This window comes from Toxotes jaculatrix, chromosome 9, assembly GCF_017976425.1.
Source record: "Toxotes jaculatrix isolate fToxJac2 chromosome 9, fToxJac2.pri, whole genome shotgun sequence".
Classification (NCBI taxonomy): Eukaryota; Metazoa; Chordata; class Actinopteri; family Toxotidae; genus Toxotes; species Toxotes jaculatrix.
The window spans coordinates 7,406,447-7,431,367 of NC_054402.1; the positions used below are offsets into that span (position 1 = coordinate 7,406,447).

The following is a 24,921-nucleotide window of genomic DNA, read 5'->3' on the forward strand; positions in this document are numbered from 1 at the left end:
TTAGCTCTGTGATGACCTGATGGCACTGAACTCAAAATCTACCACTGTCAAAACTACGTATTAATGAAAAATAGTGAGACTTCCTGGAAGAGGTTTCACAAGCCTGAGCCAATCCTAGACACTGTCATCAATCACCACTAGATGGTACCAGAGAACGTGAAGAGTGTCCTGAACCTTCAACAGACGGTGCGATTTTTCCTGCTCACACTGCAGGTGTCAGAGGAATAATGCAACCTGCATTTCATTAGCTGAGGATTTAATTAGAGAACTTCCCATTGATTTTAAGTTAATAATTATGAAGGCAAATAATAAACATGGTAGATTTAGTGTATGTGGATTATTTATATAGACTTTCAACAACATCACTTTGTTACAAAAACAGTTTTACGAAAATTGGGTTTCTGATGTCAAAACAAAAATGCCACATTCTGTGGGCTGCCCGACTTACAGGTTACCCAGCTAAATTGTTTTGTTTTGCAGTGTGTTATTGCAGATAATCTTTATGAATTTTGCTTTTACATCTTCGGTTGACTTCAAATTACATTTAGTTAAAATATTTTTTCCCAGTAAACCCCAGCTGAGCATATTCTTGCTGTTGCTGAGAAATCATTCAACTATCAGAGTATAAGTGGGCTAATTTCTGGGGAATTTAATAATAACGAGATTTTAGTAATCCCCCCCAAAAATGCATCAAACATCCCTGATGCTTAGAGAGAAGTGGTTTGGAGAATCCTCAGCTACTCCAGTTACTTTGCACCAATTACTGATCGGTGCAACAAAACTTTTAAACGTTCCTCCCAAACCACTTTTGTTCAAGGAAACAAGCAAAGTGGGTTAAGGTAACAGGAACCCATTTTATTTTAGAATGAGACTGTGTCAAATAAACAGTTTGAGGTAGTTAATCTTCAAGGGAGCGTCACCGACCAGTTTGAAGATTAGATTTGCGTTTCCATCAGGACTGGAGCAAAGATTTAATCATTCCTCGGTGTACCAAAGCAAAGACGTTGTCGAGGTCGAATGTTGCCAGATTTGAAGTTAATCTTCAGGACGTATCCATGTTTGCGGATCAGCGGCTTGGCTGTGGCCTCAATTGAGCGCCTGCACGGGAGGGACGCTCAGCCGTGTCAAGTCAGCCGAAGACAGTGAGAGAGAGACCAGACACGGGGCAAGCTTGATTTCATAATAAAAGCATTCAATTCATGGGTATATTGGGTACCAGCAGATGCAGAAAAAATTATTTAAACATTTAAACAGAATATTGTCAGGGTTCTGGGATTGGGGAATTAGAGTCATAAGCAAGACACGCTCAGTTAAATATGGGAATTAGTTGTATGTAAGAAATATGTGTATATAATATGAATAGATAATCCAAGATGGCATGAACAACCACTGTACATTATGTTGTAGATAATCCAAAAAGAACAAAATATTTCTAAATAAATTCTGGCACAGACTGGAGAAAAGGCTAATTAAGGGTCTAATCTTTACAATGATAACTAAATGTATAACATTTTTTATGTAAAATCGCCAATGCAAAAATATATATGCAGCTAAAAATAGTATTTTTGTTTTGTTCATTTTAAATACACATTTAGTGTCTGAGATACATGAAACATATTCCTCAGTTTTTTGTTTTTTTTTTATTTATCGTTTGCCAGTTCAGCTTTTATTTTGAAAGTTGTAACTAGAAATGCTGTTCTCTACGCTTGCGTACTTGACAGCAGGAGAACGGCGCACGGTCCTCCTCCTCAGTTGCAGCCTACAATTCAAGTGTGCACCGGGAAAAAAAAAAGACGTGATAAAAGGGATGTCTGGACAATGACTATGGGAAGCTAAACCTTACTCTCACATGAAGGATTTGAGAATGGCAAAACTGGAGTTCTTCTGATTAGCGACAACTGCAAGTGGAGTGTGTGTTTTTGTTGTTGTTGTTTTTCTCATCACAATGTGTGAGGCATGGATGTGGGTCGGATGCCAGTTTATTTTTGTTATGGATACAAGGACTGGCAAGTTAACAGCATGAGTTACCGAGGGCAGAAAAACTGATATCAATGTTAAATTCGACTCTGGAGGGAGGACCATGGCGAAAAGGAAGGGACTGTTATTCTCACTGCTGTACTTTATGGCAGAGTTTTGCCTCACTTCGCAGCAAGTCCTGAGAATTGGTAAGTGGTAAGACTGTCATATGTTTTTGTGTTAGTTGTGTTCCTACTGACTGTTAATTTACATACTGCCATTGTGCAACCATCACCTGTTTTAATAAACCCTAACCCTGTGATTACAAAACCTATAGGCTGACGATCATTTCCCACTGGGACTAACGAGACATCCTATCTTTGAATCTGCAATTTAAAGAAAATAAAATAATTGGACTTTTTGTGGCATCATCACAATGTATGATATTTTTAATCTCTTATGGTGTCTGTGGAGCGAGTAGTTCTCCGTGATTTCTAAAGATGACCAAATAACCGTGATATTACATTAAAGACAGCCAGAATAATAAATGCAGAGATTATACAGGTTGATGTCATGCAAGGATATCTATTCATAGCAATTGTGCAACTCAGTTGCTGTAGGTAAATTAGGAGCTAAACTTTAACTCTGGCACCGTCAGTCAAAACTTACTATTTAATTCCTTTAATGTTCGTATTGCAAGTCACAGTCTTTCTGGGGAAAGTCACTGTGCTGTGTGCATTTATGGTGTTTCTATGTGTAAAATGTTTTATCTGTTGTTGTGTCAACTATAACAATTTTGCTACTGTGTCATACAATCATATTCTCAGTATCCTGTAACATCCCTTAGGGGCGTACAGTATGTGTGCCTATGTTATTCAACCATGAGATCACATTAAGTGTCACTGGAAAATATTGTTCTTAAGAGACTTTTTCCATCTGTTTTGAGGTTTGGACAGTGCCGTTACACATCTCATTACAGAATTATTTCTTATTTTTGCATAAAGAAGGTACTGAGGACAGTGCTGGTTGTCTGCATGAAACAACTCTGTTTTCATCAAAATCATGTTAATCCAGTTTGGTTGGCCAATGCCAGTCTCTCTCTCTCTCTGTTCCTCCATGTTGCCAGTGCAGGTCAGCGGCAGATGAATGATTAAGTTGGCCTACTGCTGCATCTCAGAGCATGTACTTTTGGCATGATGATGTCTTTGGCGCAGACGAATGTGAAATGGATACAGAGCTAAAGAACGAAGAGTGGGACTTGGTTATATTTGGCTTCTCGTCTACCTAACAAACTCGAACGTTATGCACTTGATGCATATGTATGCTGATAGCCAGCGACATCTGTGAATGTGCATCAGAGTCCAAAGTTGTCTGTTAAGCCTTTGAGAATTGACAAGAACTCTCCTTTCAACCTCACTCTGCACTTGTAATTAGACAAACAGAGCTCTTGCTCTGACTATCCCCCTTTGATTTCTGATGTAACTTTGCAACAATGAGCCGGTGTTTGTTAGCAAATTAATGCTCCCTGCTTCTCTCCCATTGGTTAACCACTATTCCTCTCATGAGTTAGGAGATTGCATCACAAAAATGACTTTTTTAATTTAGGCCTCAGGACTCTCTGCTCCACACGGTGCCCAGGGCAACTGTATTTTTCCAAATTTGCTCTACTTCTAAAGGCTTAGACAATCTTAGTGCTGTTGTTGCATAATTTTAAAGGCTAATAGGCCGGTGCCACCTCCCTGTTATTGCAGTCCTGATCTGTGCTCTATGTTGTTAATGTCACTCAATCATCTATCGCTCTCCGAGGCCATCTAATCTTTGTCATTCACTTCATGACCCGCACACTTCATAATCTCTCCCATATGGTGTGCGGCTTGGTTCAATTAACATTTCTCTGTCTTGGCAAGTGTGGGCATCAGATTGTGTTCGGCTTTCACTCTTTTCACTGGGGTTGGTAATAATGGTAAATCTTCTCCTCCAAGCCCTTAAACAACTAACACTAATCTTCTTTATGCAGAAAGTCTCTTCCCCAAATATGGTACTTAGGCAGCGACCAAATCTCATCATTGGGGAGAGCACAGAAGCAGCAGCTTGTGGCTTGGCCTGAACTCTATACTGCTGTTTTTTTTTTATTCCTGTTTCCTCTTGCTTGCATGCTTTATGTATTGGTTAAATCTGATTTGTTTATTTATGATTCAACCCATGGGATGTGAAAGGTGTGTTAGCAGCTGTTGGCCAGCGAAATATCATTTAATGTAGTCCGTCGCCCAGTCTAATAGTCCAGCGGTTTTGTAAATTAGGTAAATTTTCCAGATGTAAGGATACAGATTTACTATTCTTTAGGTCTAAATGTTTTGGTGGTGGATCGCAAGCAGCTATCCTATAAACAGAGAAACCTCAGTGCTCCACATCAAACGAAGATAGTAGGCTGGTTAGGACCTCCTTATTCATTCACAGTCTGGCATGGGCCCAGTTGGAGTGGTGCTGGTGGTGTTGTTGGGGTGGGGGAGTCTCACTGGGAACTGACCCAGGATAGGGAGAGGGGAGAAAGCAAAACACTACGTCATTGTGTTCCACTGCTTTAAAAGACTCCCCTTCATGTGATAATTGCAGAGTCACAGATTAGAATCAGGATCTAAAGATCAGTTTGTTGATATCAACCTCTTACTTTCTGGATTAACAAACATCCATCCAGCTGCCTAAACCTGAATCTTATTCTTCTTGCTCTACACTGAATGGGGGAACAGAAGTCTATAAAAAGCATAGCCTAAGGGTTTATCAGAATTTGCTTGCAGCACAAGCAGAAGCTTTTTGTGACCTCCTAGCATGCATCACCCCACAGCATTGTCTGGCCTATTAAAGATGAGATGGAAGCTCAGTGATCCTGAAAATTATATTGTAAAGTAATTAATGGTAGCTATAGCAAGAGTTTTCATTTGTCCTTTCTTTATAAACTGCATTTATCATAATGCTGTGATAAAAAAAATAGTTAAAGACAGTTCAAATTTCATTATCATAATAATGTTATTTTATTTTTGAGGACAGGATAAGGGTGATTGCTTTTTCGGTGTTCAAAATGCACAATAAAGTGTCTCACAAGAAAAGCTTGTCTATAATTTCTGCTCTAACATTTATAGTTTTACCTGCACCTCAAAGTTCAAACATAATTAATGAAGTATAAATGACTCCAGGCAGCTCTAACTTTGTCCATTTGTTCATTTGCTTGCTTGCTTGATAGCCTGCTGAGTGAAGGCACTGATCCATGTGTCAGCTGCAAACTGAAAGTGTGAGGAGCTTATTCCCTATTTTATCTGCATCACTACTGAAATCGGATTCCACTTACAGTGTTGGTTTGTCCTACACGTTGAAATCAAAAGTGCAGAATATAAAGATGCACTGAGCCATGATCCCATGACCTATTTTTGGAGTTACACTCAAAAAGTCACAGGAAGTCCTGTGTTCAGGCAGGTCTGTTTACAGGCCGCAGCATCATGTAGCAAAAGGCATACAGAATTAACATCTTCATCAAATACATCTATTTATTATATATTCTAATCATTTTATAAAATATTTTAGAATATAATAATTTCACAAAATATTAATGTTAAGACGTTTGCAAAAACATTTGCAAAAACCTCAAAAACAAGTGAGTACAATAAGCTTCAGATCTGTCCAAAAATGAAACACTGGTTTTGTTTTTTTAAAGTTACTGTTCATCTGAAGTAGGGCTAGACCAAAAATTTTAAAGAAAAGTTTAACAGTGTATACAACGGTCAAATGTTCTTCTCAGTATGTTTTTCGGCGAATTACCAAATTTAAAGGATCCACATCAAAAATGTTTGTTGTATATTTTTGTAAAAGAATAAATATTGGCTGATAAATCGGATTTTTTAAAACTCAAATATTGATACTGGTAGCAGCTGGGCTTCAGTTTGAAGCACTGATGATGTTATGAGCTGAACATTAGTGCCCATTTGGATCAACCGAAGAGATGGAGATGAAATATTGCATTAAGCCGTGATCAAAGCTGGTTAATTTCCAGGTATGAGAGACTATTCAGGGATTGTTTGTTCAACTTAAAAATTGACTGCCTGAAAGGCAGAGGAAATAATTAAATACCGCTCTGGACATTAGTGTTGACTCAGTCTCATTGGACCATAATTGTTGGAGCCTGGGGTAGAGACAAACTTAATTATTTTTCTGGTGATGTGTGCATAGTGTTTTGTGAGGTCCTTTAATTGAAAATGCCTGTAGAGATAAGACTATGATTTCCTGCCTCAGTTTTCAACCATGTGAATATATAAGCTAATTTGAATCCAATTTTCCAAAAATGAAGTGCGGTACTGCTGCTGCTGCTCCTTCTTCACTCCAGATGTATGGATGGTTGATGGCGGTCATGGGTATGACAGTAACAGAGTCAGTATAGTTGAGTGCAGTTGTTCTAACTAGCTAACAGATGGACTGCTCATTTCCTGATACAGTGTATAACCACCTAAGGTATATTACTAATGCGTGTTGTCCAAAGCCATTTTAACAAAGGTCTCAGCTACTTTAAACAAATATAAATATTTTACAGTAGTGTTTTGCTGAGGTGGACCAGAGCTGATTGCTTGGACCAGCACTGTGCAGCTCTACTGCAGACAAACAGCCATCACACCAACTCCTCCGATCGCTCTCTGGAAATCAAGAAACTCATTATACTTTAAACAGAAATTTAAGATCTTATCTCAAGTGGAAATGAGAGGCGAGATAAATGTGTCTTCTTTCGCTGTGAGATGTGCCTTTCCTGCAAGATTCATAGAGGAAATGAATAAGTGAGCAGCGCAATAAAATAGATATTATATTTGTCTTTTGGTGACAATAAGTTATGTGTGTTAATAGTTTATACAGCTCATTTCAAATATAAAAGCTTTACCAAATACTTGTCTGTTTCTACACAGTGCTCATGCTGACATGTGAGTGGATGTTGCCACAGTCTGACAGCAGATGTTTTTTTTATTTATGATTTAAATTTTATAGACCTATTTTAGGATTACTAATGAGGTAACGTTCATTTCTCAATGGAAGAGGCAGTAATTTAAACAGTCTTGGATGTACTGTCATATCAATACGTCATTTAAAATGCTGAATATATAAAGCAAATTTTATGTAATTTTAGGGGGCAGAATAGATCTTCTCTAATTCTGTTTTTTATTACTCAGTTTGTTCATTTGTATTATTTTTTATTAATAAGCCTTCCAGATTCATACAGTGCAGTTGGCTGCATTTGGAGCTCTTGCATTAGAATGGATGCCTGTGATTATGCATGTGATTAGAGGTCAACTACAAAATATGCAAATCAGAGAATCTAAATAGCAGCTGCTATTTTTGCAACTTGCACAAACTGGACCATCTATTTTCATAGGCTTGTTAAAATATGAGGAAAAACAGAAGCACTGATTGGAAATGATGCTGCCACTTGGATTACTTTATTACTGAATCCTCAATATGGCCTGTGACATTTACTACAGCCTTCTGCAAAAAAACAAAACACAAAAAAAAAAAAAAAAAAAAAAAAAAAAAATCAAGACCAGGTGGTCAAAAACCATGTTTATTTCCCCTTATAGATAAGTCACATCAAAGATGCTGCAATGGAATACATTTCCTGGGCAAATTTGGGAGACAGTAATTGTATTTTTGCCTGAGAATTTCATATTCCAGTAGATAGAATTAAGGACTTTAACAGGTCCCAGCAGCTGCTCACTGAGGCTTGGTAACCATAATTAGGATTGGCACTTTCAAGCATGCTTTTAGTGACCAGGGAGTCCAGACAAAGCTCTCTCAGTTTGGGGTTTGAGGCTATGCTACACCAAAGAAAAAGGTCATTCACAATCAAGGTCTCAAGGGGAGCTTTTTAAAGGCCTTTTCTCCTTCCAAATCAATCACAATTTCACAGGCAATTTTTCAAAGTCTGTTAGAGAGTGCAATGACCTATTGCCATCTGTAGCCTCAGTGTTGAAGTGAGGTCATTTGCAAACTACTGCAACATTGCACTGGTATGTTTATGACTTGTGTTCGTGGTTAATGTATCTGTCGATTAATAACTCTGAAAATAGCAGACACATTCGAAAACTCTTTTTCTAACATTTGTTTTAGGATGAAGAATCTGACTTACCCTATAACCGCTCAGAACTAGCCTGGTGTCTCTGTGTAGAGAGAGTGTCAGCGTAGTGAGAACAAATGTTTAACCCTGAATGTATTATTTCAGAAATCCTATCACTGAAGGCCCAGATGTTTTAAATGATTTACATTTGAAAGGCTTGGGTGAAATCGACGTGCAAAGGCATTTTCAGCAGGGATAAAGACACTGAATCTCACACGACTCTGCCCGCCCTATATGAAGGTGGTGACAATCCAGTGACAATCCAGCGTTTTTCTGGCCTTAATCCTAATGTTTTTCATGCTGTGCTTTATGTAACTGAAATGTGAAACACTGTATGCAGCGCTCGTGCCTGGCTCGAGTAATATATGGCCATATTGCCAGCTGTGACATGCTAGACCTGTCATCTTTCTGGAGCAGCGCAGTGGATTAAATGTTGGATGGTTTTCAGAATGATCTTCTCAACTCTGAAACAACCACCCCTCTCTCTCTCTCTCGGTGGCCCTGCCAGCTAAAAAGTGATTGTATTTAAAAAAGAAATGTATCTTGAAATTACATTTTGACAGTTGTGGTCTCAGCTCATTTTGAAAGCACTGGTCAGTGTTTATCACCTCCTTCTGCCTAGGGGGAAATATAATATAGTGCTGTCAGCCTGCACCTTTTCAGGGAGTTTCATTTAAAGCCGTGGAAAAGGCAGCAGACAATTTAGGTGTTACACAACGGCTTATAATAGTTGTGTATATTATGTTTGTCTTTCTTTTTTCGATAAAGGCTGATACTTTTGATTACCATTTGGTATTTTTCAATTACCTCAATATTTGGCAGTCATTATTATTTTCTGAAACGATTAATGATTAGTCGATTAACCGATTAGTCAATAAGCAAAAAAATTACTGACAACTTTCATAATAACAATAACTTTATCAAGCAAAAATGCAGGACATTCCCTGTTTTAATTTATTTATTTACATTTTTATTTTATTTATGTAAGATTTGCCACTTTTTTCTGTTTCATCTCATTGTAAACTGAATATCGACATATCAATTAGACTGAAGCATTTTTCAGACATTTTAAAAACTACAAGATGATTCAATCAATTTGAAACATTTTAAACAATAAATCAATCATGAAAACGACTATGAGTTGAAGCCATAAATGTACTATACACAAAAGCATCACATTTAGAAAATGGCATGTTAAACTTGGTTTTGTTATTAAAGGCACACCATTAGGATACTTTCAGGTGCTTGTTGGTACTTAAAATAATCACTGGAGAGACAGATATGATGCAGAAATCCCTTTTGCACGGCTGATAACTGACTATGTTTTAGTAAATGAAAAATGATGCTTAGTCGTACAACATAGTTTTGACATGAAAACAGTGGTTGGTGTTAATCCAACTGCAGCATCATTTAGATCCTTCTCTGCCAGTACAATATGAAGAGACAATGACACAGCAAAGGTGCTCTGATTTTTACATACTGTAGTTTCGTACAGAATAACCAGCAACTGGCACAAAAAAGATTTTTCGGTCATGTCAATTCATCAAATTGAAAAGCGGTCTGGTCAAAGCTTTAATGCCTTTGTGTATCTGGTTTAATGCAAGACAGTTACATTATGTTATGGGCCTGGTCAATGTGATACTATAAATCATGAGCTGGTGGGTACACATTCACGTATGATTTCATCAGAAGTGACTAATTGTCTAGAGCAGCATATTGAATAAGTTTGCAAGTATGAGGTGAATCAGTACATCTGTTTATCTGCTGAACTGGAGTGAATTATTGATTTGACATGTGAAGGAGAGCTAAAGGATGTTGTTAAATGTCTGCCATGACAATGTATTACTGGATGTGTGAACTCTCTAGATGTATTAGCTGTGGAACTGGCCTGTAAACAACCGAATGTTTAACATGTTTTCCTAACCGCATCATCCCACACTTCACTATCAACTTGTCAGCTTGTGAAATTTAGGCCATGTAAATAGGGTGAGGTCAGTAAAGGTCAAGCTTTTCTCTGAATGAGATTAAATCCAGTGATCTTAACCAGGTCCTTTATTGGCACTATGTGATAGAAAGACATAGAAAATTGGTCCACATTATGCAACTGCAAGAATTCATCCATGCTAACCTTCAAACTTAAAAAAAAAAACTCTGTAATAGAGATGAATAACTTATTCGGTCAATAACTTTTCTATTGTTACCTCAGTGTTATCTGGTTAATACTTTCACCATCCCTGTTTCTCCTCTTCCTACAGGGGGCATCTTTGAGACACTTGAAAATGAGCCCATTAGTGTTGAAGAACTGGCCTTTAAATTTGCTGTAACCAACATAAACAGGAACCGGACTTTAATGCCAAACACCACATTGACCTATGACATCCAGAGAATAAACCTATTTGACAGCTTCGAGGCCTCAAGAAGAGGTAAGGATCATCTCATTTAATTGGTGAAAGCGTTAACTTGAGTTTCTCTCCTGTTGGTCATTTGTTATTTTCTCTCTTCACTTTCTCTTTCATTACTAAAGCCTGTGACCAGTTGGCACTGGGTGTTGGGGCTGTATTTGGCCCCTCTCACAGCTCATCTGTCAGTGCGGTCCAGTCTATTTGTAACGCCCTAGAAGTCCCTCACATCCAGACACGCTGGAAACACCCTTCAGTGGACAACAAAGACAGTTTCTACATTAACCTCTACCCTGAATACACCTCCATAAGCCGAGCAGTGTTGGACATAGTGCAGTTCTACAAGTGGAAGACGGTCACCGTGGTCTATGAGGATGCAACTGGTGAGTGAAGATGAGATTTAATGACATAGGAGACATATGGTGCAAATCCCAGAGGGAAATGCAGCTGTCAAAACAGCAGTAAAGCATAAAAGCACGACAGCAGCATATGTGTGCTGTAATGAAAACATAAAAGGAAGGACAGACACTTTAATGTCAAATTTGATCAAACGTAGCCACATGACTAAATGAATCAAACTGCAGCAACAAGTTGGCATGTTTGCATGCATGTGTACTGTACATTCAGTTGCCAGTTTATTAGGTAATACAGCAGCTCTATTGTAAATTATACCTGCGGTTGAGACTGCATTTATATATTATACAGTGAGGTGTTTCTGTACTTTCCATTTGTATTTTTGAGAGTTGGTGTCAATATTTGATTTGGAGTACACTACTTATGTTTATCCATGAGGAAAAGCTAGAGGCCAACAAAAACTTCCACTACATCTCACGGGTCTACGCCATAGGGAGCCCTACATAAAATTACCTTGCTGAACGTATATGTATAGATGAGTCATTATATATGTCTGTGCAAGCAAGCATATGTGGGAATACATGTAGGGGTATGAATATTTACATGTACAGTACATACGACCATATGTTCAACATATTTATTGCATGAATCTGTGAGGAAGGAAGGAAGGAAGGAAGGAAGGAAGGAAGGGCCATATGTTCTTACCTTTAGAAGAGCTTCTTTATTAACCGCGTGCTTGCATACTCCCATAAAGTCCTCTCACCTGGTCAGATTCCACAGATAGAGACAGCAGTCACAGCAGCACCTGTTTAGGGTCATGATGTCTGTTCTCGTTTCCGGTTAGGCTATAGTTGAAATTGTACATCGTTGTGACAGAGGTGTCCAGGCAGAGCAGTAATTCATATGTTCTCAGTCTGGTTGTTCGTGAAGCGGTAACGCGAGGATGACTGAGGATGATTATTTCTCTGCAGCTTTGAAACTCCCGCTTTTCCTGCGTGCATGGAGCTGCTCCTGCGGTTCATCTGGCTTCTTTTCCTGGCCCATTAAGATCTGCCATGCACCAGCGCTGCCGAGAAAATTTATTAAATGTTTAGTTAGAAAACTTGTCTACTCCACATACAACCGACCTTACATAACAAACATACCTTAGCATCACGTATCGATGCGACTGTGCAACACACCAACGTCACGTGGCAATCACAAACAGCACCTCTACACCTGTTTCATGCGCAACATCCCTTTCCTGTAGTAGCTAAAGTGCCACACTTGTGCCTAATACGAACCTTTATTTTGAAAGTCGGAAATAGCGGTACGCTATCATGCCTTTATTGACGCTTTTTGACGAATTTAACGTTGCCATCGTTCACCGCGGCCGCTAGAGGGCAGTGAAGACGAGTGGCACTAGAACTGAATTGATGTACTGCTACAGCGCTTTAAATGAATAAGTTTGAAATGAAGTCACAAAACTGAACCAGAAACATACAAACACTAATGTCCTTTACATTTTCTGGTGGTGCTGATTAATTACATTCATTTAGTTTTTAAACTCAAAAACAGATTGTTTCAATTACACAGCCTTTCTTGAACTACAAGAGTTCTACTACTACTACTATTGTTTTTTTTTTCTTTTTTAAATTTGTGGTTGTTGAGTCTAATAATCGTCTTCTTTTCTTTTAATGTAAGGACTGATTCGTTTGCAAGAGTTGATCAAAGCTCCATCCAGATACAGCATTAAAATCAAGATCCGCCAGCTGCCAACAGGAAGTAAAGATGCCCGTCCTCTGCTGAAAGAGATGAAGAAGGGGAAGGAGTTCTATGTCATCTTTGACTGCTCTTACCAAACATCAGCTGATGTTCTCAAGCAGGTAAATTTACAGGGAAATTTACTTGTTAGGCGGCTCACAAGAAAACAGGATAAAATGCAGAAAACAAGTGTGCTTGCAATCAAGTAACAAAAAATGTGATAAAATACAAAACAGTAAAAATTGGCTATATACATATTTACACAATGATGGAGGTGATGAATAAGATACTATGAGAAAAATATTACACAGACCCACCATAAACAAACGAAAAGTTGGACTAGACAAACATCTACCAGCATGTAGTTTATACTAGGCAGAGGTTCTTGCCCTTCGGGTTTCGTTCATAACTTCTTACCTAAAGTGCAACATTCTGTCAGAAACTCACTTTGAACACAGGAATCCATTTGAATTTTTCAATGGTGAATACTCCCTGTGCTATTTTCGCATTTCTTCATTGCTTTTGGTCTAATATTCACTATGTGCGAGATTAGTCAAATTCTGTCCCCTTCAGAAATCCTATGTTCAATTCCAAATCCAAGCAGAGCCTATTTCTGAGCCAGACATACACATTTAGACCCAAAAGCTGCACAGAAGATTAATTGGACACTACACTAACACGAGCAAACTGTGACATATACTCACTTGAATACTTGTTAATGCAAACCATGCAAACAATGCAGAATGAGCCAATTCAGTGAATGGACAAAAGAAAATGAAGAATCCCAGGATATAAATATAAATATGGTTGAATGGCATAAGGAGAAGAGAAGATTATTTTTTCTGTCTAGATCAAAAATCTGGTGTGAATCTAAGATGAAGGGAAAACTCTAAACCAGTCTTTCCTCTCTCATCCTTTTTAGATCTTGTCCATGGGGATGATGACTGAATATTACCACTTCTTCTTCACCACACTGGTAAGAAAATCACCTTTCCAAAATTTCTCTACTCTCAAGAACACACAAAGGTTGTGCTATGTAATGTATTTCCATGGAAACACTGACTCATGAGATTTCCCTTTGAAACTGGATTGAAAATACTTGGTGGATGTGTGCATTGGTAACATGCCACGTAATTACACACTGTTCTGTCTTAATTAAATGGCCTTTTATCCTACATAAGTTTAGATGTGCGTGTTCACCTAGAGATTCTGTTATGCAAAGATTATGCAGATGAAATCAAACATCTATTGTCTCTTTTATAATAAGATTGCTGGATGTTTTCAGTGTCCTTGGCATGGTTCCACCGTATTATACTGTACATTGTTCCACTGTTTTAATCATCTGTCCCTTTACCCTTGCTGAATAAGTCACATCTTCTTTTGGGTCTGTTGAAGCAGCATTAATTCTGCACTGATGTTGTTGTTCCTCTAAAGGACCTGTTTGCCCTCGACCTGGAGCCATACCGCTACAGTGGGGTCAACATGACGGGGTTTAGGCTGCTCAACATAGACAGCCCTCAGGTGGCCTCAGTGGTGGAGAGGTGGGCCATGGAACGACTGCAGGCTCCCTCCAAAGCTGAGACTGGAATGATGGAGGGGATGATGACAGTGAGTTTACTTTTTTCTACATTCATTCCTCATGTTTATTATCTAACAACTGCAAGGGGGTATGTGTGGGGGGATGTGACTGTGCTTATATACTGTAAGCAACAAGCTCAAACAGGTGGCCGAAAGCCCATTAAGTCTCTTTAAAACTATACATTAGAAAATATATGAACAGGTGATAGGCTTGTCAGCTGAGAAAAGTTGGCCGCACCTGAAAACAATCAGTTTTTCAATTGCCAGTTCTACACTATTTTCTTTCCCTATTGATTTGATTTTGTATCTTGAACACTATGTGTGCATGACAAGTTCAGACAACTTGACTACAGTCATCAAACTTTCACAGTTTTTTTTAAAACATTTTTTGGAAGAGTAAAGGAATAAACATAATTTCCCTCCAAAAGATCTCACAATCAGTGGAAATGATTCGAACTTAACTCAGATGGGACATTTAATTTACATAAACTTGGCCAAAAACTGTACTCTAATATCAAATAAGGCCATTCTCAGGATACAGAAATAATCACTGAGAGATTTTATATGTACATGTATAAACACATTGCCTATTTTGGGAAGCTGCCCGAGACCTTTACAGCGATTTAAGCACAGTCCCTCTTTGTGCACACTTGAGTATAGAATACAGCAATTCACCATGTTGCTTTCTGATTGTGTGTACAATCAGAAAGGTACTTTGGATAAAATTGCACAGCAAATTGTGCTCACTGTGACTGATTGTGGTTGCCTGTTTGATTGCTCTCCATGTAGTTTGTCAAAGTAGTGCCATATTTTTTGGGGTATGCTTTGAGAAACCATATGGCGCTGTGCATTTACATCAACAGTCCTGATGTGATAAGTGCATGACATGTGATTTGTGATCCCTGCTGATGGATGATGACGGGCGTGTTTCTCCTTCAGACTGAAGCAGCTCTGATGTACGATGCCGTCTACATGGTGGCTGCTGCCTCGCAGCGCACCTCCCAGATCACTGTCAGCTCCCTTCAGTGCCACAGACACAAACCCTGGCGCTTTGGATCACGCTTCATGAACATGCTCAAAGATGTGAGTTAGGTTTATGAATGTGTGACACCCACCCCTCTTCCTCCATCCATCCGTTTCATAGCCTGCTGCCTCTAGTTCATTTCCCTGAGTGCAGAAGCAGAAACAATACAGTTAGATCAGATGTGGTGAACGCATGTGTGATGATCATATTCAAAATAATTTGTCTCAGGAGGCAGGGATTGACGTCATGTGCTGCATGTTGGAGGTTTCTTAGATTAGTCAGATGACTACTGATAAGAGCTGTCCATTGGGATCTGCTGCTATATGACTATAGCTGCAATCTATATGAATGTTCTATGCAAACAAGATGACATAAGAAAGATTTTAGAATTTCTTTAGACTATTTATCTATTGATGTGAAAGATCTCTGTGGGTTATTGGCTTCAGGCAGTCATAGACTGCAAGGGAGTTTGACTTCATCTGTATCCATGAAATGACATTTGAACACCTAAACACTGGGTACTTCGTGTTCAAAGGGCTATATCTCCCACAGAGTTCTTTATATATTAATATAAATCTACTCAAATTAAAACTAAGACTTTGCAGTTTAATATAATGTCCATCATTTTACTTCAGATTCAATGTGCTGAAGCACAGAACCTGAAGAAAAAAAATATGTAACTATCCAAATACAGCCTGGACTGTGTATTAATTTGTATTTAATAAGCCCTCCTGTTATATTGTACTGTCTAAGCTGATGTTTATTTGACAAATGAGCATTTCAATTGTGTGTGAGGAGAGAATATTGAAGGACACAGGCAATGCCAAAGAGTGAGAGTAAATGAACTTTGCAGCTACGCAGCTCCAGCAGATGTTGTCTATAATTAGACGTTTGATCAGCATTTTTACATAAACACACTAAAGTATAAACTATGGCCTTGTCCTCTGATGATTAACAGTCCTCTGCCTTACGCTCAATAAATATAATAACCTATATCCTCTCAAGCATGTTTTTATTACGGTGCACTGATTTGAAAGGACACCAAATCATACACTTTACATTACCAACTAATATTTCCCAAAGCTTACCATATAGTTAATTAGTCATCATGGAGATCAGGTGACTGAGGACCAGCAGGAAGAGCTGAGGACAACTGCTGGAGGGAGATGGATTAGCTGGGGTCTAAAATGATATGAGGTTAGTGTCAGGCAAACTATACTTACTTACTATACTAATATATAATTAAGAGGTTTGAAACTTTCTTAAATCTGTTATTGTGGACATCTTGTTTATCCTCATATTTATCGGTTAATAATCAAAAACATTGTGTTACGCTTTAAAAAGTTATCAGCAGTAGCATAGTATGTAGAATTTGGGTAAAACATGCAAAATAACTGGCATGGTCTGCTTTTCAAATTATGGCTATAAATTGACTATGTTATCTGAAGTGCCCTTGAGGAAGACATTGAATCCAGGGGGTGCTGCTCTGTAGCTTGACCTGCACTCTGCTCTTGTGGGAGAAGGGAGGGAAAAAGATTCCCCCTGCAGGAATCAACACTGTGTCACATATTTAAAACTAAAAGCTAAGTTTTGCAGAGAAAGTTTTAGGAAGAACTCATAGTTCAAGAAAATCAGGTTCAGCTTTTTTGTATTTAACTGTTTTCCTAAAATGTATAGATGCAGAGCATGTTTGTAAGGACAGCATATAGGCATGAGGGAGGAGAGGAAAAATCAAATTTTTTCTCTTATGTTCATGGATGTTCAGAGAGGTTTCAGTGCTGTGTTGAAATCTCATTCTCATCCTTAATATCATCTGGATTCTTCAATCCGTGAAGATCAGTGTCATCACTACGTGTACAGTAATGACACCAACACATGGTCGAGACAGAGACAGTTTTGATTGGCGAGGATTTAAAACTAGACTTAATGACAGGAATAAATCTGGATTTAGGGGTCAAGTAGGTCTCACAGATGTGTGCAATAAGACCGTGTGAAGCGGTCTAATCAAAGAGCAACTTCACCAAACGATACCCTTTAACTGTCTATAGATGCTGAAGATCTTTGCGTTAAATAAAACTTTAATTCCTGCTAATGCCAAATTTTAACTTGAATATTGTGTTTGTGCATGTGGGATGCAACACAAAATAGTACCCTTATAATAATGTGCATTTTTCTCTGTCTCTCTTATGTAAAGCCAAACTTTACATAAGATATTTTAGAGTATATTAAATTTGGAGCATTTTGTAGAATCTAACACAGTATGACACTAAATTAGTTACCCAGATTGTTGGATTATATTATGATCAACTATTCAGCGAGCGACAGTTTACCCAAAAATCTAATAAAAACTTTTCCTCTTACATCAAAATCCATTATTTCTGTTCAGAGAGTTTGGGTGTGATTTATGGCGGTTTGGAGCTTTTGCCTGTACTATGTGCTGAGTGACATTTGGTTTGTGTCACTCACAGTGCCCTCAATATTTTCTAATTCAGAGAGCAAACACAAAGCAAGGCGCACTGTTGTGAGCTTCAATACGAACTCTTGGAAAATAAACATGTCACACAGCTCTTCCCTTGTATACCACGCTTTATTTCCCAAACGTATTTGGCTATTTTTTTTTCATGTTCTGTTCATGGAAAGACCTAACACCAAACACTTATGTCCCTTTTATTACTATCACTTTTATTATCAGTTTATTGCCATCATAGTAACTCACAATAATCTGTAGGTTTAACTGAGAACTACTTTCTTCCAGCCAACTCTCTTATGTTTGTGCAGAAGGAATAAACTGTTCATGACAAGTTGTATGGATTAACATAAGTAATGCAGTTTTTCAGTGATGTACATGTAAATTAGGGAGCTGTAGTATTTTCATCAGTGTGTAATTAGATTATGTTTCTTTTGAATGTAATGTAGAAGCAGAGTAGGGAATTCTGGAACAACTTCGCCTACTTCCATGTTTCATGGCAAAGTTATTTAGATGTAATACAACAGTATACTTTCAATGCGCTTTGATTCGTAGCCAGAAATTTTTAAAATTATGAAATGCCATGGGCAGAATGTAGGCAAATTTAAAGTAGCTGTATTGATTTGTAGCTATGCTATCTTCCCATAAAGAAAATGGCTTCTCAGCTTTCTCTGTCAGTGCCGAATTGAGATGCAGCTCATTTCTCTAAGCCCGCTGTAATAGAGATTTAACCTGACTGTTATTCAACCGAGTTCACTTCATTATCAGCTGCCTTCAGATATTTCTGAGCTCTGCTACCTACCCACTGCTCTCCTCTCAGACAGAGGCCGTGCCTGCCCGCTCTATTTACATCACTGTCCACCATGTAATATACTCAGAGACACTTAAAATTTCCATTGAGGATCCAGCCAATGCAAAAATGCCCATTAAGATGCAGTTAGCCTTTGTCAGTGTTTGTTGCTTAATGGAGGTCTCATCAATTATTCATTTTTTAAGAATTGTTTTCATTTTTCCAGGCTTCTGCCTGACTTTGCATTTATGTATATGACAATAAAAGCTGAGGGATTCATTGTTTTTTTTTTTCTCTGCCCTCTCTTCACCACAGGCACAATGGAACGGCTTGACGGGTCAAATAATTATAAACAAGACAGACGGCCTGCGGAAAGAATTTGATTTAGATGTCATCAGCCTAAAGGAGGATGGCTTGGAGAAGGTGAACTATCTGACCCGTGTCTGTACTATTGGTGCAAGCTGCTATTGCAGACATTCAATCAGAGCTGAATAGAGTAGGGAAAACAGAAACAAACAAGGCCACTGCTATTCAAAGTTGCAAAAAGATGACGTGTCTGTATAACAATATACAGTACAATGCACCGGAAAATATCTGGTGTCCTAATTTTGCCTCAAAAAAAGGAACTTTTTGAACTGTTCTAGCAAATACTTAGTCGTCATTTTAAGATCAAAAGTTTGTGGTTGTTCCTTTAATCACTGACAATGCTGCTCTCAGTGTTGTCAGGTCAGGAATAGGTTATCTGTTAATGACAGATCTCTTCACAACAAACTCAGGTTAACACAATGGAAGGATGCATTTAAAACAAAATAAAAATTGGAACCAGAGGATTATTTTCCGTGTTTGTCTTGAAGCCAAAATTCAGAGTCACTGTTGTACTTTTCTTTAAGTTCGGGCCTCTGTGATTAAAATGCTTTCTCTTTATTATTTCTGCAAGACAATCGCAGGCAACAACCGCCTGAATAAAGTGTGGAAAAAGGTCTGTACTTTAGCTGCTCTGGCAGACTAAAGGAATATTGACACTGTTTACTAATTTGCTCTACCTGATGCTCTCTGTGATGTCTCCCCTTTCCATGATCAATAAGTATTAGGTTCTGGTGGGAAGAAATGTTCAACATTTCTGTATTGACATGACATAGTTTTATAAAATATTGTGTTTCGTGCTCCTTTCCTTTTTCCCTCCCCTGCTCTCATCTCTTTGTTCTTCAGTTGTAATTTTTTTTTTTGCTTCTCTGTACTTGTTTCTTTTCCCTAATTTGTGTTATTTACCTTGATCGTGTGAATGTGAGTCAGGCAGCATAGGACCTTTGATGTCCAGTCGGTGTGGTTATTTGGATATTTTATTCGTTACAGATCGGCGTGTGGAACTCTCAAACAGGCCTTAATTTAACTGAAAACAACAAGGATTCATCCACAAATGTGACTGACTCAATGGCCAACAGAACTCTTATTGTCACTACTATTCTGGTATGAATAAAAGTAAAATCATTATCAGACAGCATTTCATCGGGCGTGCCTCGATAAAACCAATAAAGTCGGTACTGTTTTTTTTTCCAGGAAAATCCTTATGTCATGTACAAGAAATCTGATAAGCCGCTGTATGGAAATGACCGCTTCGAGGGCTACTGCCTCGACCTGCTTAAAGAGCTCTCCAACATTTTGGGCTTCTCCTATGAGGTAAAGCTGGTGTCAGATGGTAAATATGGAGCTCAGAATGACAAGGGAGAGTGGAACGGCATGGTGCGAGAACTCATTGATCACGTGAGTATCGATCATCAATCAGTCTTACTGTAGGAGGAAAGACATTCAAGTGATCGACAGTATCAGTGGACTGTGGTTTTGTTGTGTACCAGGTGGCTGACCTGGCTGTGGCCCCTCTCACCATCACATACGTGAGGGAAAAGGTGATAGATTTCTCCAAGCCCTTCATGACTCTGGGGATCAGCATCCTCTACCACAAGCCCAACGGAACCAATCCAGGAGTGTTCTCTTTCCTCAACCCGCTCTCTCCAGATATCTGGATGTATGTGTTGCTGGCCTGCCTTGGTGTCAGCTGTGTGCTGTTTGTCATTGCCAGGTAAAATGCTACACAGGAAAAAAGAGAAACAACTGTGTTAACTGTTTGCTAAAAATACATTTTACGTAAATAAGATTTGCTAAACAGGCCACTTAGCGGCAAAGTATCTGTTACTATAAATTAAACTTGCTCCCTGGTCTAAGATAAGTAGATATAACACAGTTTCTGTGTATGAAAAGCATAAAACAAATGCTAGTAAAAGGGACCAAAGAATATGTTGTCATAGTTGTTTACACTTGAAGCAGTTGATTAACTAAAAGCGAAATTTCACCTCGGTTGAACATTTTAATTTCCGGTATGCAGTAGGCCTTTTGGATTTATGAAAAGTCAGCCATTAAATTTGACTGCAACAAGGAGCTATAGATTCAATGCACACTGCTGCAGTAACAGACCACTCTAATGTTTATGTGTCCTTGGTCAGAATTGAGTCGGGGACTTTTTCCTGTTTGCATTATGTTATTATGGAAAAGAGGTCAAATGAGGGTGGCAATGCTTAAATATAAGCTGTTGCCACAGACATTAATAAGGTGGTGTCTTGTCATTATCAAGTCATCATAGTTTTTTTTTTTACATGATTAATTGTGACTGTTTAATTCTTCACCTTCAGGTTTACTCCCTATGAGTGGTACAACCCTCACCCCTGCAACCCAGACTCAGACGTGGTTGAAAACAACTTCACTCTAATAAATAGTGTCTGGTTTGGAGTTGGAGCACTTATGCAGCAAGGTATACTTACTGCAATTATAACTGTATTATGCTTTACACTGTTTTCATACCTGGCAGAAGTTTCCCTTTGGTAAAGCACCACCAACCATTGTCTTCATACACAGAATAATGTTTGTGGTGTGAATGGAAAAAAAATTAATTAGTCAGTGTCACGGCTATTATTTGTTGCATACTGAATCATCATTGTCTCATGATGTGTCTGTTTGAAGAATACATAATGTACCGTGCGTGATTTTCTTACAGGATCTGAACTGATGCCTAAGGCCCTCTCTACCAGGATAGTTGGTGGGATATGGTGGTTCTTTACATTGATAATAATCTCCTCATACACTGCCAACTTGGCCGCCTTCCTCACTGTGGAGAGAATGGACTCACCAATTGACTCTGCAGATGACTTAGCCAAGCAAACCAAAATAGAGTACGGAGCTGTAAGAGACGGCTCCACCATGACCTTTTTTAAGGTAACCTTCTTTCCACTGTATAGTAAATGGGAAAGTAATTTTACAACAATGGGGGGGGGAGGGGAGGGGGGGTTGCAAACAAGAGAACAACTTTTGAGTTCAGTTAGCCTGACAAGTTTTACCCTTGAGTCATCAGTCCTCAGTCATTACAGTCCCGTGATATGTGCTGAGAGTAGGGTTAAAGGTTGGTAGCTTCCTCATACATGCAGCTTAACGAAAACCACTGGGCAGTTTTTCCCTAACAATTTCAATGATTTGTTGTTTTTGCTTGCAGCACATCCACAGATTTATCTGAATGTACAGTGGAAATTGAATGAACTCAGGCAGATTTGTACATACTTGTCACATCACATCTCCTGCCATGCATCAGAATAATAGCTCCAGTCAGCAGATAGTCTGCAAATACTATTATATTTGAAATATTAGACACACCATTGACGTCAACCACTGACCATGTATCAACATTATCTGTTTTGTTTAAAACTCCCTGTTGTTGCTTGTTGTTGACCATCGTGATGAATTGTTTTAAACTTGCATCAATCCCGATTCTGATTCAACAGAAATCCAAGATCTCAACCTATGAGAAAATGTGGGCATTCATGAGCAGCAGGAAAAACACAGCCTTGGTGAAGAACAACCGGGAGGGGATTCAGAGGGTCCTCACCACAGACTATGCTCTATTGATGGAGTCGACCAGCATCGAGTACATCAGCCAGCGCAATTGCAACCTCACACAGATCGGAGGCTTGATTGATTCAAAGGGCTATGGTGTGGGAACCCCAATTGGTAAGTGACATGAACAACAACAAATTACACGCAAACAATGATAATCAATAAATGCTCCCTAAATGTCTGCAAAGCAACACACACAGAGGTTATATGGCTGGTAATGGCAGTAATAATGGTTTTTCCTACTGTAGGCTCCCCTTACAGAGACAAGGTCACCATCGCCATCTTGCAGCTTCAGGAGGAAGGGAAGCTGCACATGATGAAGGAGAAATGGTGGAGGGGGAATGGCTGCCCAGAGGAGGACAGCAAAGAGGCCAGTGCCCTGGGTGTGGAAAACATAGGGGGAATCTTTATTGTGCTGGCAGCCGGACTAGTCCTCTCAGTTTTTGTAGCAATTGGAGAGTTTATTTACAAATCCAGAAAAAACTTGGATATTGAGGAGGTGAGTGTCGGCCAGTGCGAATGGCACAACAAATATTAACACACTAGGGGATACAATCTCAGACTGTTATGAACCTGCTACACATTTGCGTTGTCATTGTTGTCATCAGAGGTACTGCAGTAATCACTGGGCCCAACAAAAATCTCCAGTCTGAATGTGTTGAACTGCATTGTTACAATCAAAACATATGTTTTTAATGCAGGATTTAGTGTTTTAAGTAGTTTTGAAGTAGAGCACATGAACATTTTAGTCTTGATTGGAAGAATACATTTGAAACCCTTTTTAGGATGGTTGTCGACTGCTGACATCATGACGCTTGACCATCTTGGCCTTTCTGTTTTTCACAAAAAAACTGTAAAATTGTGACTTTGTTTTGTGTGAAAAAAAAATGTCATTGTCATGCCATGATATTGTCGGTAAGTGATGGTAAGTGGTATCTTTTGAGGCATGTTTGCCATGTTAATTTCAACAACTGCAGTAGGCTTGAGGGGATTCTGTTGAAAAATGTTTGCGGTTTTCATATTCATAGCGCACAGAAACTGACATAAGAGCACTACTTTTTACCACTTTTGTATGTACTCATGTATTTTAAAAAAAATCTTATGATTTACTCAGTGACAGTTGTTTCCAATTTGTTTATGAATGAGTGCTCCCTCAAGATTTTATTCATCAAGTTGCTTAATGTCTATACTTTTTTTTCTTTGTTTTTTTGCTTTTTGTATTATATGAAGTTCATGAACATGCATGTATAAGTTTCATCATGTTGGAGTTGTTTCAGAATGACTAAAGTTATGTGAGAACATTACATTCTTAACTGTTTTATTTCTGTTTTGTTTTTTTTGGGGGGGGGGGGGGGGGGGGGGCTGATTGCTCCCTTCTTCTGCATGCACAGCCCTTTCCTTTACTGCATGGAATCACTATCACAAACTTTGGATTTCATCCACAAAACATTTGGGTCACATCAAGAAGATCCAATGTTAAATCAGTATGTCTTTCAAAATGCAGCTGTTCCAGTTTGCGCACTTGATTTGTTTTTGCCATTTCTGGGGAATGATTTTCATGAGACATTTCACTTATGTTATCATAGTACTGGGGTTATGAGTTGAGTAACCTCAGGTTTGCTTGTTATTGTTTTTGGCTTGCACTATAGAAAACCTACCTTACTTTCTATGTTCTTTTTATATGCTTACATACTAACAAAAATAAGACCTTGGTGACTGCATGTCACCAAGGTCTTATTTTTGTTATACATAGATGTTGCTTGCGGTCTTAAGTATTCCACACTAACCAACTATTATGTATTTTCATTAATTGATCACACTGGTTGATGACATGTTCCACAGTGTCAGGAGCAGCTTCTAGCATCCCTAAATCACCTTTCTCTTCTCTAGTTGGTGTCAACTCTGATCAAGCCCATATTTACCTCACTCAGGCTTAGGCTCGTAAATAACATTCCCATTAGGTAGTGGATTACAAACACATATCACACACTCCTGGTTTAAAATTGTTGGGGCCCTGACACACAGATTAGAAAATCCTGCAGATGTAATGAAATTCTTCCCCCAAATGTCACAGGTAACACTGAGCTTTGCCTGTTTTGTCCCTGCTTTATAGGATTTGTGCCACATTCAAGATGACGTGACAGAATTTCAGGCTTGAACAACAATCATTACCTCAATTTATCTTCACTGTTTTGTAGTTTTAAAGAGGCCTATAGTGAACCAATGCGCAAAGTGGAGAAGGTGATTATGATTATTACGTGGATGACTTTTGAGATACAACAATATGATTCCATGCATCGTACAGGCAGCATTGCTTCAAATCAATGCTAAGCTGGATATTATGTAGCCCAAATATTCAATGAGAATCCATTGTTAGTGTTGCATTCATTTTCAACAAAGCATTACCAATATGCACATAATGATATTGGTGATCGAAATTGTATCACTTTTCAAAAACTTTTCAGAAGTTAAGGTTTAACTGTTCCTGGCTACAATCATGTGAGATTTAAATTTAATTGTGTTTAATGAAGT

At 38.5% G+C, this 24,921-nt stretch overlaps 2 protein-coding genes across 2 annotated transcripts in view; one reads left to right on the forward strand and one right to left on the reverse strand.

Moving 5' to 3' along the window:
• On the forward strand, positions 1-23,681 carry LOC121187689 (glutamate receptor ionotropic, kainate 1). The gene is made up of 15 exons (XM_041047057.1): positions 1-2,165; positions 10,354-10,521; positions 10,623-10,880; positions 12,535-12,716; positions 13,517-13,570; positions 14,029-14,202; positions 15,112-15,255; positions 18,769-18,876; positions 19,807-19,920; positions 20,011-20,214; positions 20,307-20,530; positions 21,138-21,256; positions 21,500-21,717; positions 22,278-22,503; positions 22,638-23,681. Exons 1-15 carry the CDS (start codon positions 2,081-2,083, stop codon positions 22,925-22,927), a joined length of 2,568 nt encoding a protein of 855 aa, XP_040902991.1. The 5' UTR covers positions 1-2,080; the 3' UTR covers positions 22,928-23,681.
• The window catches only part of LOC121187692 (transcription regulator protein BACH1-like), a 13,547-nt gene continuing 9,028 nt past the window's right edge, over positions 20,403-24,921 (reverse strand). The window contains exon 6 of the mRNA XM_041047060.1: positions 20,403-20,538. Coding sequence (XP_040902994.1) covers positions 20,521-20,538 — 18 coding nt within the window. The 3' untranslated portion in view covers positions 20,403-20,520. The remainder of the gene's footprint in view (positions 20,539-24,921) is intronic.

What these genes read in the sequence shown, in the direction of transcription:
- LOC121187689 (XM_041047057.1), top strand. Translation starts at nt 2,081, where the DNA reads ATGGCGAAAAGGAAGGGACTGTTATTCTCACTGCTGTACTTTATGGCA. An exon ending in ACTTCTTCTTCACCACACTG is followed by an intron (nt 13,571 to 14,028) that starts GTAAGAAAATCA and finishes GTTCCTCTAAAG; the next exon opens with GACCTGTTTGCCCTCGACCT. An exon ending in GTGCTGTTTGTCATTGCCAG is followed by an intron (nt 20,531 to 21,137) that starts GTAAAATGCTAC and finishes CTTCACCTTCAG; the next exon opens with GTTTACTCCCTATGAGTGGT.